A 15,583-nucleotide genomic window follows, 5' to 3' on the forward strand; every position below is an offset into this window, starting at 1 on the left:
AGACAATTGATGAATTTTAAATGAAAACTGAAGTATAATTTTCTCACTCTATTTTTTGCAATAACATATAATATGGAAATGTGTTTTGCATAATTTCACATGCATAATTGATATCATATTGCTTGCCTTCTCAGTATGCATGAGAAGGGTGGGAAGGAGGGAGATAATGTGGAACTCAAAATTTGAAAAGAAAAGAATGTTAAAATAAATAACTTTTTTGGAAAAAAGATAATTGGTAACTTTGGAGAGAGCAGTTTTAGAATGAACACAGACACCAACACATTTTGTTGTAGAAATACATTAAATTTGAAAGAGAAAGAAGAGTGGATAGATGTTATGGGATTTAAAAATTTCTTTTCTTTTTGTTATTAGGGGGTAGGGTGGGGTGTAGAACCATCTCTTCCAGTTAGTACACCATTGAGCTGGCTGAAACCTGTCTCAAAGAACATGACTATTTAACACCTCAAACATTCCTCAGATAAGAAGGCAAAAGGGGAATCAAGGCTTCCCAAGTAATTTGATTTGAGGAAGAGATTCTACTAACTCTGTAGCCATGTAAAACTCCCCTCTCTCTCAATGAGTCCACTGTGAACTCTCTAAATGTAGTTTAGCTGTTCAGTTGTTTTTCAGTCCTGCCTGACTCTTCATGACCCCATTTGAGTTTTGTGTTTTTGTTTCTGTTTTTATTTTTTCGGATTTTTGTTTTCTGGGCAGATACTGGAGTGGTTTGTCTCGTCCTTCTCCAGCTCATTTTAGCACATGGGGAAACTGAGGCAAACGGTTAAGTGACTTGCCCAGCGTCACTCAGCTAGTTAAGTATCTAAGGCCAGATTTGAACTCAGGAAAATGAGTCTTTCTGATACTATCCACTGCACTACCTCCCTGCTCCTAATGTAACCTAATTTAGTTTACCTTTACAATCTGTTTAAGTAAGCTTGTTTCTTTAGGGAATTATGACAGTTTAACTAAGCTTGTTTAATTTTTATGGCATTGAAGGATGGGATTATAAATCTATTAAAAATAACTTTTTTGGACGAAAAGGACGTGTGAGATTGCAGTATGTTAAAAAAAATCATTTCATTAAATGTAAAAAATATATATATTTCTCTAACTCTCTGATAGAATTTTGTTTATAAGAAGCCTTGTATGAATTCTTTTTTTTTTTAGCGAGGCAATTGGGGTTAAGTGACTTGCCCAGGGTCACACAGCTAGTAAGTGTTAAGTATCTGAGGTCACATTTGAACTCAGGTACTCCTGACTCCAGGGCCGGTGCTCTATCCACTGCGCCACCTAGCTGCCCCCTAGTATGTATTCTAATCTTGGTTCAGGGTTTTTTTTTTGCCGTACCCCTCTGAACCTGTGCTTAAGCAAAATAAAACGTAGGTTTTCACCTTTATAATCTCTTCACTGTTTCAGCAGCAGTTATCCATCACACAAACTTAAAAAGGAGATTCCCGCCCCCCCCTCGCCCCCGCGGTAATTGAGGGAAAGTGACAAGTCTAGGGGGAATTAAGAGCGCAGATAGACTTAAGGAGGGACTGACTAATCATAAGACAAACAAAACCCAGGCCAATCAGGGCCCAAAGAAGAGCTGGACGGAGTAAGAAGGTATGGCGAGAGGAGAAGGCGGGGACCGAGCGTGGAGATCCAGGGGTCGGACCCCGGGCCCTTGGATACGTCCGACAGCGACGAGGAATCCGGGCCAGAACGAGACGAGGGCCCAGCAGATGGGGACGTCTCCCCTCAGCAGCCAGCGCCTCCAGGCTGGTCCCAGGCTGCTGGTCTCGGGCTGGTCCCGCTGGGTCCAGCCTCAGTTGCCGCAAAGCATCATTGGTATGTCAAGCCCCGCGCCGGCAGACGAGGTCGCTGGGACATCCATCTACACAACCCTAAGTTGTATAGGTGGGAAACCCCTGAACCCACGTGGGACGACGAAATTGCCGGCCACGCATAAATGGGCGCTTTGCACGGATGACGAGGTCCTTGGCACCCTGATTCGCATAAAAAAACCCTGGTGCTCCTCCCCTCCCCTTCGCTCTACACGAGCTACATTTGCCAAGACTTCATTCGGGCAACCGGGACCCGGCAACGGGAGACCGCAAAGGCTTCTGGGAAATGGAGTTTACTGGTAGGGAGACGGTGGGGCGGTGAAAGGCCGAACTGCCAGGTTTTGTCATGGCGCATGCCTTGACCCATACGCATGCGCAGAGTTCACCTCGCCCTCCACTTCCCAAAAGGCCTTCGCTTCAGTCTCAAGCTGTGCCTGCGTTTGGAGCCGCCCCTTCCCTTTTCTCTCCGCCCCCTTCCACCTCTTCCCCCTCCCGCCGCGTGACCGAGAAGGACTCTGGGAATTGTAGTCCGCAGGTCCATCTCGGTGTGCGCAGATTCCACCTCCACAGCTGGGACCTTTTGTTCGCCTGAGGCCCGGGCCGGGTGAGTGAGGGCAGTCTAGGGGTGGGTGGGGGCGGGCCGGACCCCGGGCTATGCTGGGAGCGGTAGTCCACGTGAGGGGGCAAGGTGGGGGCGATGACGTAGGGGCTGGGGGCGGAGTTGGGGGAGGGCCTCGCGATGCACAGCGGGGGAGGGGCTCGGGGGCGGGGTTGGGGAGGGGCGGGGTTGGGGAGGGGCGGGGTTGGGGAGGGGCGGGGGGGCAGTCTCTGGGGGCGGGGCGGGGCACGGGGGTGTCCGGATGAAAGCCTGGGAGACCGAAGAGGCTTTGGGCTCTGCTGGTCCTCACTGCCCATTTTGCAGGTGAGGACACTGAGGCTCGGGGAGGGGCCGGCAAGGCCCCCCCCAGGGACGCCTGGAGGCCACTGCAGAGCACAGATGCCCGACTCTCCAGGGGGGTGGGAATGGGGGCGGGGGCCTGGGCTCCAGCTGCTCGGGAGATGGGGGAGGGCACGGGAGAGGGTTGGCTTGCTGCCAGGGGGCGTCCTAGGCCGCCCCCCTTCCCCGGCGCAGGGCGCGCCCTGAACTGGCCCCCCACCCACCCTGGCTGGCTTTGGGGCTCCCACGTCTTCTTTTTCGGGCCGGGCGCAGCTCCAGCTCAGCGAGGGCATCCCAGTCGTACGGAGGGCCAGACTGCCTGTTGAGGAGACTGGGGCGCTGGGAGGGCCTTCAGTGCTCCTCTGTGCCCAGGGGCTGAGCCCTGGGCACCTTTGCCCGCAGCTCGGCTCCCGCAGCCCAACTCCCGCTGCTGGCGTTGAAACAATGTATCTGTCTGTGGCCAGCCTTGTAGCACTGAGCCCGGCCCGCTCGGGGACCATCCCCAGCTGAGGGGGAGGGGCTGGTGGGGATGGCCAAGTCTGGGGCCAGCGCCCCTCCGCCCACTCAGGCCAGTGTGGTAGAGAAAGGAGAGCCATCCCGCAGTGGCATCCCCTCCCCCACACCTCTCCCGCAGCCAATGCTCAGGTACCTAGCCCGGCTGCACCCCTGTGCCCAACCCCCCCCCCCACATTTGTCAGAAAACAACTTTCACTAAAGAGCTTAGGAACGGAAAACAAGTTGGTCTTGAGAACAAGCACCTTGTATCTCAGTTCGGAAACTGCCTTTGTGGTCTTGTGGCAGTCACTCCCCTGGGTCCTGGTCTGTAACGGGAGCAGTTGGACTCTCCCATGGTCCACCTCTCCCTCCTCCTGGGGAGTGCCTGGCCCCTGCCTTCGGGCCCCCTCAGTAGCTATGGTTGCGGGGCGTGATACATAGTAGGTGCTTAATAAATGTTGATTGTAGAGTGATTTCCTCCAGTGCTGCTCAGTCAGCTCTTATGCGACTGTGGCCGCCTCCCAGCTCTGGCTCCTGCCTTGGCTCGCTGGACATCTGCCCCAACAGCCAGCGGTCATGTCCGAGCCGCCTTGTTCTCTTCCCTCCCCCCCCCCTCCTGTGCTCACTTGTTTTCTTGCTCATCTGCGAGGAGATGAGCAAGGTGCCTGGGCATAAGGAGCCATGAGCTCTATAAGTATGACCTCCTGGGATCCTCACAACCTTGGGAGGGATGTGCTGCTATTATTTCCATTTTGCAGCTGAGGAAACTGAGGCAGACAGGTTAAGGGTTAGGGGCACATAAGCGCATGTGTCTGAGGCCAAGGCCCAGGCGTCTCTATTCATTGCTCCACCCAGTGGCCTCTAAACCTAATAGAAAAAACATTTCCATTAAATAAAGCCGAGCTCTTTTGGGGCAGAGCACGAAGGCAATCCTCGGTTAACTCGTTCTCAGACTGGGGCTTTGTCCCTGGCTCTTCAGCACAACAAGCCCACTCTTTGACCCTGAGTGGACCCGGTTCTCGAGGCCTCCCTGTGAGCTGGTAGCCAGAATCAGTCACTGGGTATGTGTATGAATGTGCAGGGCTGCCAGGCCTGGCCTCTGAGTGACCCCCTTTTCCCTCCGGCAGCTGTTTCTCCTCAGGGCTGCCTCCCTTCCCAAAAGCCGAGCATGGAGGAGGCGCAGAGGCCTTCTGGGCGCCTGCTGCCCAGGATCCAGGTGAGTCCCTCTTGTGGGAAGCCTCTCCCCCCTCCTCCCTTATACTGTGGCCCCTTACCTGTGGCCAGGTCCGCGCCTCCTCTACCTGCAAGACGCCTGGTCCTTCCTGAGGGGAAATGGCTCGAAGCTCATTCTTGGCCCTGATCTGGTTCCTTGTGGGTAGTTGTTCACTTGTCCTCCCTGGGCGACCCTGTTTGGTGTTTCATTGGCCATTTCCTTTGCCAGCTTGTTATGTAGATGAGGGAACTCAGGGTGGAGTGACTTACTCGGCCGCCACTGTAGCACCCAGCTGCCCAATACCGGCTAACCTCCTCACGCATCATAGGTGCTTAGTATGAAATTCTCTGTGAAACGCATTGAGTTCGAGTCTGGATGGGCTTTCCCTTGGCGGCCCAGCTGGAGGGCGTGGCCTGCAGTAACTGGGAGGCAGAGGAGTGGCCTGGCGGGCTCTCAGAACTTTCTGACCTCTCGCTTCAACACCCCCCCCTCCCCCCCCAGTCGACATCCTCTTTTCAGGAATCGGTGACGTTCAAGGACGTGGCTGTGAACTTCACCCAGGAGGAGTGGCGGGAGCTGGACGCTTCCCAGCGGGACCTCTACTGGGACGTCATGCTGGAGAACTATGAGAACCTCGTCTTCCTTGGTAATTCTAGCCCTGGGCTTTGCCCTGGAACTCTGTCCCTGGCCACAGCTCTGGGTCCTTGGGGCCTCTGAAGGGCCCCATCTTTTAGGGCCAACAGACAGTGTTTCTGATGCTCTTTCTTTTGTCCAGTGAAAATGTGTTGCTTCATTGTTCTGCCTCTTTTACCTTATTCACTTTTTTTTTTTTGCATGGGGCAATGAGGGGTAAGTGATTTTTGCAGGGTCACACAGCTAGTAAGTGTCAAGTGTCTGAGGTCAGATTCGAACTCAGGTCCTCCTGAATCCAGGGCCAGTGCTTTATCTCCTGTACCACCTAGCTGTCCACCCTTATTCACTTTGGTTTTTTTTTGGTGAGGCAATTGGGGTTAAGTGATTTGCCCAGGGTCACAGAGCTAGTAAGTGTTAAGTGTCTGAGGCTGTATTTGAACTCAGGTCCTCCTGACTCCAGGGCCAGTGCTCTATCCACTGGGCCACCTAGCTGCTCAACCTTATTCACTTTTTTTTTTTTTTTAAGTGAGGCTATTGGAGCCAAGTGACTTGCCCAGGGTCACACAGTTAGTAAGTGTTAAGTGTCTGAGGTCGGATTTGAACTCAGGTTCTCTTGACTCCAGGGCCGGTGCTCTATCCACTGCGCCACCTAGCTGCCCCAACCTTATTCAATTTTGAGAGAAAGTTATTGACTTTTCTGCCCACATCACAGATTTGCACCTAGGGTCCCCAGGTAGGAGTTCCCATTTTCTTAGTGCATCCGCACAGTGCTTGTCCCCTAGGCCCAACTGACAAGCCCCTAGAGAAGCCCCTTGTACAACCGGCATAAAAGTTCTTTCCTCTTGGAGGGAAGGCCAGGCACTCCAGGGCTGAGCTGCTGCACAGTCCGCCTTGTGTACTCTGCCACTTGGAGCACTGGGCTGGGCCTTGGGGAGGATATTGGGACGTGACTGAAATTTGAAAAAATCAACGGAACATTAAAATCCAAGAGCTGAGGTGGTGGCCTTCCACCAGGCACAGCTGAGACCCTCACCTGCTGAGACCTGCTGGCTGTGGCCAGATCTAAAATGAGGAGGTGCTGAGGACAAGTGGTGTTGTAAGAACTTGGGAAGGGCAGAATCGGGTCCAGAAGAACTAACTGGTAAAAGTCCAGAGACTTTAGGGGGTGAAAGCAGTCACAGGGAGGGCGGTCATTGCTCCTGTGACTTGGCATGACCCCCACTTGTGTTGCCCTGCTGTGATCAGCACCTGGGATTAGCCTGGGAGGCCCGGAGAGGCAGGCGAGGAAAACAGCCTGGCTTCCTCTGTGGCCGCACGCCTGCTCTGGGTCAGGCTGTGCCTCATAGCTCTTCAGAGCCTGTCTTCTGCGTCTCTCAGTCGAGTTTGTATCAGCAGAGGCTTCCTTCTGAGCTGAGCTTGTCCCATTTTTGTCCCATCAGCAGGGCTACCAGTCTCCAAACCGGATGTGCTCTCTCATTTGGAGAGGGGAGGGGCCCCATGGATGCTGGAGGGAGAATTCCCAGGAGACCTCTTCCCGGGTGAGTGAGTCATTGTCAGTGGGCCATTGAGACCCCAGAACCTTCAGAAGTGTTCAGCAAGCAGATGATCATGGAGCCCGGCACTTACAGGGGAGGGCTGGAGCTTCCTATTAAAAGCCAGTTCATTGAGCATTTGTTTTAAAAAATATTAGCATTTTATTCATGAGATTATTAAACATGGTAGTTGTATTAATTGAATCATATTACCACATTATAGAGTACTATAATCTAAACAATAGAATTACTACAATAATATGCTAACAATTAAGTAAAACCTTTGTTTGGATGTCAGTCAGTGGTGATTGTACTTGCCTCCCAAGCCCATGAGCTGTTCTCTGTAACAAGGAAGGAAAATCAGTCAAGTCAAGTCAAGTCAGAGCCAGCCCGCCCTTCCTCCCACTGCCAGACCCTGGGCCCAGGCCTGGCAAGGACACGGGCTTCACAGCGCCTGTTCTGCTTGTTTGGCCTGGTAGTGGTTCACAGAAGTCTTCCCACATCTCCCCATCTTCCTCCAGTGATATTCCATTGATTTCGTGTCCCTCCATTGGCTGAGCCATTCCTTGATCGAGAGGCACCCGTTGTTTCCACTTCTTTGTGCTGAATCGATTGGTCTTTATGGGACCCACCATTTTGTTCCATGACCTCCTTGTGGGAGGCGGGTCAGCAGCTTACACTGACACCCCTTCAGCCAATCAGAGGGCATTGGTTAAGGGCTTCTCAAGGGGCTCCCCTCCTGATGGGGCAAATGACATCTGGATCACCAAGTCCAGAGCAGATGTATGTTGAAGAGACAGAAGGAAGGCAGCTGGAGACTAAGGAGAGGCCCTGGGGGCATGTGAGTTGAGGTGAGGAGGAAGAGCATGAAGCACAGCCAGGTACAAAGGTACCCCAAGGTAGGAGATGAGGATCCTGATGGAAGCTAGGGAGCTCACGAGGCGTCACAGGGAGCCACTGGAGCTAGTAGGAAAGGAGAGCGAGCTGGTCCTCTGCTTGTAGCCGACTTGGACCAGATGTCGGCGGCAGGAGCTAAGGACATGGTGCCTCTGGGAGTGGCGGGGGCCGGGGGCAGTCCTAAGAGGACAGTGATGAAGGGGGAAGTGGCTGAGGCTGGTGAGGGAGGGGGATGCCCTTGGCCAGCACCTGGATGGCTCAGAGGAGGAGAGAACTAGCTTTGGGTACTCCCAGGACGCCTCGCTTGAAATGTCCACTGGACGCTTGGAGAAGCAGGCATGAGCTGGGTCCGCAGAAATGGTGACTGGCCCTGGGGGAGCTGCAGGGCCCAAATGGCTGGTTCTCATCCCTTCTCATCTTTGCCCATTTGGGCAGCACTGGGCCAGACCTCCAGAGCTGCTGGGTTTTCATTCTTTTCATTCTTTTTGGTTGGAGCGATCGTTCATGTGGCTTCTAATGGTTTGAGGAGTTCCAGAGGTTGGTGGATGAATGTGTTGTTGGGAGACCCAGCTGTGGAGTGCAGGTCCGTGTGGCAGGGAGGAGTTCAACAGCGATGGAGGAGCTACCGAATTAAAGCACAGATTTGCTCCTTGTCACCATGTTCATCTTATTTGGGTATTGACTAAAAAATGGTGATATAAAAATAATTTCTGCCAATCTGCTTTCCAGTTTCCTCAGCAGTTCTTGTGAATTAGGGGGCTTTCCAGTCAGAAATTTTGTTCTTGGACTTATAAATCGGGCTCATATCTCTGGTTTATACTGGGTTCTATTGATCTACTTTTCTGTTTTTCAGTTGGTTCCAAATGGCTTTTGAATGACTATCTCTTTGTAGTATGGTTTGAAGTCTGGGAGTAAGTTTGAAGTCTATTTCGTTTGTACTTTTTTCATTCTTTCTCATGAGATTTCAGACTTTTGTTTTGCCAAGTGAATTTTGTTATTTTGTTCAGTTCCATAAAGTATCCCCATGCTTATTTATAGAGCACCGAATGGATCACTTCATTTGAATAATACTTCCCCATAACTGAGTTGAGGTTAAAGCAGAGATGCCAGGATGGCCCAACACTGAGAAAGCATTTGGCATAATTAAGGCATCTACAGAGTAAAACCACATTATAACACCAGTAGCTGCAGAGAAAAGCTTTTGCTAAAGTGTGACACTCATTTGTGTGAGATATAATACGTAGCAGAGACCTCAAAGTATCTGTTGTTGTCGTTGTTGTTCATTCGGTTCAGTCATGTCCGACTTTCCATGTCCCCATTTGGGGTTTTCTTGGCAAAGATACTGGAGGGCTTTGCCATGTTCTTCTCCAACTCACTTTACAGATAAGGAAACTGAGGCGAGCACAGGGTCGCACAGCTAGTAAGTGTCTTAGGCCAGATTCAAATTGTGTAACCCTGTGAAAATGATTCACCCCTGTTTGCCTCATCTGTAAAATGAGCTGGAGAAGGAAATGGCAAATCACTCCAGTATCTCTGTGAAGAAAACCCCCGAATGGGGTCAGGGAGAGTCAGACATGACTGATGTGACTGAACAACAATAACTTCCTGCCTGACTCCAGGCCTAGTTCTCTATCTACCACACCACCTAGTTGCCCCTAAAACCAGAAGCTAGCATTACTTGCAATTAAGAAACCCTAGAGGGGGCAGCTAGGTGGCGCAGTGGATAAAGCACTGGCCCTGGATTTAGGAGGACCTGAGTTCAAATCTGGCCTCAGTCACTTGACATTTACTAGCTGCGTGACCTTGGGCAAGTCACTTAATCCTCATTGCCCCCCCCCCCAAAAAAGAAAGAAGAAACCCTAGAAACTTTCCCCATATAAACAAGGATAAAGCAAGAATGCCCTCCCCCACTACCCCCACTGTTATTTGATTTGGTTCTCTAAGTGTTCTCTATATCAGGAAGACAAAAAAGCAAAGTTACAGGCATAGTCATTGACAAAGGGGAAGTTTCCCTATTGGTAGAATCCCAGGGATCCCAGGGAATCAGTGAAGAAATGTGTTTAGATGATTAATAGCTTCAGTAAAGTAGTGAGACACAAAATAAATACAGGGAAGTAATTTCCTTTTCTAAACAGTACTTAAGAAAATCAGGTGGAAGAGATTACAGAAATTCCATTCTAAGCTTTAAACTACCAAGAGAAAAGAAAGACTTATACAAATGCAACAATGAAACATTTTTTATAGAATTAAAGGAAGACAAATAATTGTAGAGATCCAGTTCTTTTCCTATTTATATTGCTTGTCCCAAGCAATTTTCTACCACTGTACTAACTGAGTGACCTTGAGCAAGTCTCTTGTGTACTCTTATCTCACCTTTTAAATCCAAAAATTACAGAAAATGATCTCCAAGATCCTTTCAAACTGTAACCCTGTTTTAAGATTTCATGGTTCACATTGCTCAGACTTTAAACTGTATTTCTTTCATTCATCTTGTTTAAATGTCTCTGATTAGGAATTAGAAGATTCTTTCTAGAGGCCCAAGTTAGGCATAGCTAATACACATAAGAGGAATTTATCAGAATGCAATGAACAGATATTTCATCTCTTTCTCCTTGAATATATTCATTTTTTAAAAAATCAAATGTATTTTATTCAGTTCTGAATTCTGTCCCTTCTTTTGACCCCCAACCACTGAGAAGACAATAAAAACAAAACCCATTACAAATGTTATAGTCATGCAAATGTATGTACTCTTATCATGTTTTAGAATTTAAAAGGCAATCTTTCACCAAGTGCTCTGCCAATGATTGGTCTGCCTTATAATGATCAACTTCCCTTTTCCTAAAGTGAGAGGAGGTAAGCTTGCCTGACTAGTTTTCTAGGTTCCTCATCATCATCCTTCTTGATGTAGGATACAAAAATCTAAGCTATATTTTGAAGCAATTTCCTTTATCCCAGTTTGGAGGACCATGAATATTGACACTTTTTTTGTTTCTTTCAGATTCACTTAGTTTGGAGATTAGGTGTGAAACCAAGGACTCAACAGCAAATCAGGGTGATTGTACTGGGGTATCCTCTAAGAAGAAATTCACAAAGGATGGTCCTTGGGATTTCAAGATAGAAGAAGCTTGGGGATTTGATGTCAGGTTAGAGAAACAGAAAGACGTGGAGGAGAAACAATCCAGACAAGTAACAGTTTCTGACAGAGAATCTTCTAAGGTGAATGCTCATGAATGTAAAATATTTGGGGAAAATTTCAGTCTGGGCTCATTCTTTGTACCACAAGAAGTACTTCCTACAGAAATTAATCAAGGTAAGCTCTTCACTCAGTTTTCAGACCTAAGGAATCATAATGTAACATCCTTAGGGAAGAACTTTTCTAAGCACAATAAATGCAGGAAGCCCTTCAGTTACCATTCAGATCTTATTGAATTTTATACAGTACACCCTGGGGACAAACTGTATGTATGTAAAGAATGTGGGAAAACCTTCAACCACAGAGGAAACCTTAATAAACATCAGATAGTTCATACTGGAGAGAAACCTTTTGAGTGTATCGAATGTGGGGATACCTTTAGCCACAGGAGAAACCTGAATGCACACCAGAGAATTCATACTGGAGAGAAACCACATGAATGTAACGAATGTGGGAAAGCCTTCACCCAAAGATCACATCTTACTCAACATCAGAGAAAGCATAATGGAAAGAAACCCTATAAATGCAATGAATGTGGAAAAGCCTTCAACCACAAGGGGAACCTTAATAGACATCAGAGCATTCATACTGGAGAGAAACCCTTTGAATGTAATGACTGTGGGAAAGCCTTCACCCAGAGAAGAGATCTGAATGCACATCAAAGAATCCATACTGGAGAGAAACCCTTTCAGTGCACTGAATGTGGGAAAGCCTTCAACCTCCGGGGGAGCCTTAATCAGCACCAGAGAATCCATACAGGAGAGAAACCCTTTGAATGTAGTGAATGTGGGAAAGCCTTCAGACAGAGAGGATATCTTATTTATCATAAGAGAATTCATACTGGAGAGAAACCATTTAAATGCAGTGAATGTGGGAAAGCCTTCAGACAGAGGGGGAACCTTAGTGAACACAAGAGAATACATACAGGAGAAAAGCCCTTTGAATGTAATCTTTGTGGGAAAGCCTTCCGGAATGCCTTATGCCTTACTCAGCATCACAGAAGTCATACTGGAGAGAAACCCTTTGCATGCAATGAATGTGGGAAAGCCTTCAACCATAGAAGAAACCTTAATAGGCACCAAAGCATTCATACTGGAGAGAAAACTTTTGAGTGCAACGAATGTGGGAAAGCTTTCAGCCAGAGAGGAGACCTCAATGCCCATCAGAGAATTCATACTGGAGTGAAACCCTTTGCATGTAATGAATGTGGAAAAACCTTCAACCATAGGGGAAATCTCAATGTACACCAGAGAATTCACACTGGAGAAAAGCCCTTCGAATGTAATGAATGTGGGAAAGCCTTCAGCCAGAGAGGAAGCCGTAACCAACACCAGATAATTCACACCAGAGAGAAACTGTTTTGAGTTCGATGAATGTAGAAGAGCTTTTTCATGTACAAACACATCCATGATCCAGATGATCATCCTGGAGAAAACATCAGAGCAATGAATTGGGGAAAGGCTCTGTTTGAAGCCTTGGGAAGCATCAGATAATTCTCATGAATGTAATGAAACTGTTGTCTATTCTATATCCCTCATCAAGCATCAGAGACTCCATAGTATGAACCAACAGTGAGGATGTAATAATGTGGCTTCATAAAGAGCTGTTGCACTCCACTTGGTTGCTTATGATTTGGGTCTCAGGACCATTTTTTATCTCAGCAGGTATTTGGTAAGATGCCGCTATTTTCATTTTTTGTAAATAATTTATGTAACATGGAATCTAATTGTTCTTTAAATATTTAATAGAATTCACTCACTTGTATGTGTACCTGACCTTGTTCCCAGCCCTTCCCAACCTGCCTTGGGAGTTCATTTATGCTTTATTCAATTTCTGCTTCTGAGATAAAACATTTTTTAGGCTCTTGTTCTGGTAATCTTGGTATTTTATATTTTCAAAATATTAATTTCAGTTATGTTTTCAGGTTTTTGTCATATAAATGGATATAATAGTTTCCAAAAATGCATTTTATTTGTTGTGAATTCCTCCTGATCATTTGAAAAATTTTGTGATGTGGATTTTCTCTTTTTCTTATCAATTTAACTAATGGTTTCTGTGTTTTCATCTTTTTAAAACTTGCTGTGTTGTTTATTATTTCAGTAGTTGTTTTTGTTTCCAGTCTTGTTTATTCTTTTATTTGTAGAATTTCAGTTTTTGTTCATATGAGGATTTTTACTTTGTAGTTTTCCTAAAGTACAGGTCTAACCCTGTCACTCCTTTAATCAATGAGTGCTGAGGGCTTTCTGTTGCTTCTGGAATTCAGCCTAAGCTCCTCTAGCCTGTCTTCCCACCCTTGCATGTCACTCCACTTCTGGCCAGCTTATTCCTTGTTCACAGCTCTTCCCTTCCCCTCACTTATCTGTGCCTTTCTCCCCTTCCCAGAAGGTGCTTCTACTCTGCCTCGGAGAAGACTGCTCAGATATTAATGCTCTCTCACTCTCCCATGGCCACTCTACTTATTTTGTATTTACTTATTTATATAAATGCTGTTTCCCCAATAGAATGTAAGCTCCTTGAGGACAGGGATGGTTTCCTTCTTGTCTTTGTGTTCCCAGTGCCTGGCAATTAGTAAACAGTCACTAAAGACTTGTTGATTGATAAATGTTTTTCTGGTTTAATTGCATGCTCAAGTCATTTAATCTCGTTTTCTCTCTTTTTGGCTGATGTAGGTATATCTTTATCTGTACATATATTTATAGCTAGTTCCCCCCAAGGACCACTTTAGCTTCATCACATCAGTTTTAGTATATTGTGTCTTTTTATCCTTTTCTTTGGTATAATTACTGTTTCTATCATTTGTTTTTTGACCCACTCATTTCTTAGTATTATATCCCTGAAACTGGAATACTTTCTTCAGATTTCCCTTGTTAATCACAATTTTATTGGATTGTAATATGTAACAGATTTTTTTTTTAGGTCCACCTTTTAAATTTTGTTCATGGGTTCTTTATGCCACTGTGTGTGGTGAATTTTTGTAAGATTGGGGAAAAAATGTATACTCTTTTTGATTCTCATTCAGTAATCATCAAAGGTCTGAGATGGCTAATTTTTAAAAAATTCTCTTCAGATCCCTAACTGTTTTTTTAGCTTTCCCTTTGTTTTTCTGCCTAGCTCTCTGTATTGTAGCTAGCTTTTCCCTCTAAGATGTTAAATGCTATGCTAATGAGTATATATATATAGTTAATATTGACATTGTTTCATGGTAGTGCTGTGCATAATGCTTCCCCAGTTATCTCTTGATTGTATCTGTGTTTATTGTTGCTTTAGCTTTGATCATGATTGCTACTGTTTTATTTTGTTTATTCCACCAAGACATTATATATGCCTACTGATTTTAACTTCATAGGAATCTTCTATTTTAGGTATTCCTTGTAAACAACAAATTGTTGGATTTTCCTTTCTTGTTCAATTTGCCACCCTTACTAGTTTTATGGGTGATTTGTTTCACTCATGAATATTGATACAGAGATGTTAAATAAAATAGAACCAAAGAGGCTACTGTAATATATTCCGTTAATACCAAAACCAATAAAAATCAAATGACAAGGCCAATAGATACATAAAAAGCCTTTGACAGAACACCAGCTCTCGTTTCTATTACAAAACACTAAAATACACTAAAATAGGAATAAACAGACCTTTACTTAATATGATAAACAGCATCTTTCTAAAACCAAGAACTAGCATTATTTATAGGGGAGAAATAATAGAAGCCTTCCCAGTAAGAACAGGAGTAAGACAAAAATATCCACCGTCACCACTATTATTTTATACTGTTCTCCAAGTGCTAGATGCATCAGAAGAATAAGCACAGGCAGGATGAGTAAAATTGTCTCCATTCATGGTTTCCCGAAGAGAATTCCAGATCCTTGATGAAAAATTAATTGAAACGGTAACTTCAGTAAATTAGCAGGATATAAAATAAACCTGAAAAATCTGTATATTTTTTAAATCCCAGAAGGAGGAGAGAGGGAAAAACCCTCTACTCAGGATAAGTCCAACATGTCAGAAATCTCTGGGAGAAAACCCACTAAGATGTACTTAGGTCTTAGACATAACTGCAGATTTTCTTACAGAAATAAAGACATGTAAGGCAGAGAGCCAATGTCACTGTTGGGTTGTGCTGTTGATTGACCGTTTCATTCTAGAGAACCCCCTGGAATTATACTAGAAAGATCTATTCCGTGCCCACCCTTGGACACAATGACAGCAGTACCGGATGGATGCTCTGGGAAAGTCAAAGAGAGAAGAAACAAAACAAAAGCTCCTGGACAAAAATATCAAGATCAGCACTTTTTTGTCATAACTAAGAACTGGAAGGTGGGTGCCCATCACTGGGGGGCACTGACTGAACACATTTTGGCATGGGAATGGGATGGAGTTCCAGAAGAAATAGGAAATGTGAAGGCTGCAGAGAAGCATGGCAGGATGTCTGAACTGATGTAGGGGGAAGTTAGAACCAGGAGAAGCACCCACACATTGGCCATGAATACAAAGTCATCAGAACCCATCATTGATGCAGCCACCAGTCTCGACTCAAGAAGACTCACAGTGAAGCATGGATGTAGCTTTGAATCAGGCATGGACCATTTGGGTGTTTGTTTTTGCTTAGATGTACAATGGAGGGTTCTGTGGGTGGGAGGGAGGGCCTCAGGAAAAGACAGTGAGGTAACAAAAAGCTGATAAGATATTTTAAAACTTTCTAAAGTTATCCCTTGTGAAATATTGGGGAGTTGGGAAAGTAGATGTTGTCACCGGCTATCTTATTGTTTGGGATTTTGAGGGATTAAAGACTGTTTTGCTTTTTGAACCTTCCTGCAACACACAATAGATGTCAACAGGTATCAGTAA

General features: G+C 46.1%; 1 protein-coding gene across 1 annotated transcript in view; it reads left to right on the forward strand.

Annotated features, from left to right (window-relative positions):
- Positions 1-2,669: 2,669 nt before the first annotated feature.
- The window catches only part of LOC122749581 (zinc finger protein 420-like), a 410,887-nt gene continuing 397,973 nt past the window's right edge, over positions 2,670-15,583 (forward strand). The window contains exons 1-5 of the mRNA XM_043996013.1: positions 2,670-2,751; positions 4,389-4,477; positions 4,976-5,120; positions 6,547-6,645; positions 10,538-12,037. Of these exons, the coding sequence (XP_043851948.1) occupies positions 4,430-4,477; positions 4,976-5,120; positions 6,547-6,645; positions 10,538-12,037 (1,792 nt within the window). The 5' untranslated portion in view covers positions 2,670-2,751; positions 4,389-4,429. The remainder of the gene's footprint in view (positions 2,752-4,388; positions 4,478-4,975; positions 5,121-6,546; positions 6,646-10,537; positions 12,038-15,583) is intronic.

The sequence above is a fragment of the Dromiciops gliroides genome, chromosome 3 (assembly GCF_019393635.1).
Source record: "Dromiciops gliroides isolate mDroGli1 chromosome 3, mDroGli1.pri, whole genome shotgun sequence".
Classification (NCBI taxonomy): Eukaryota; Metazoa; Chordata; class Mammalia; order Microbiotheria; family Microbiotheriidae; genus Dromiciops; species Dromiciops gliroides.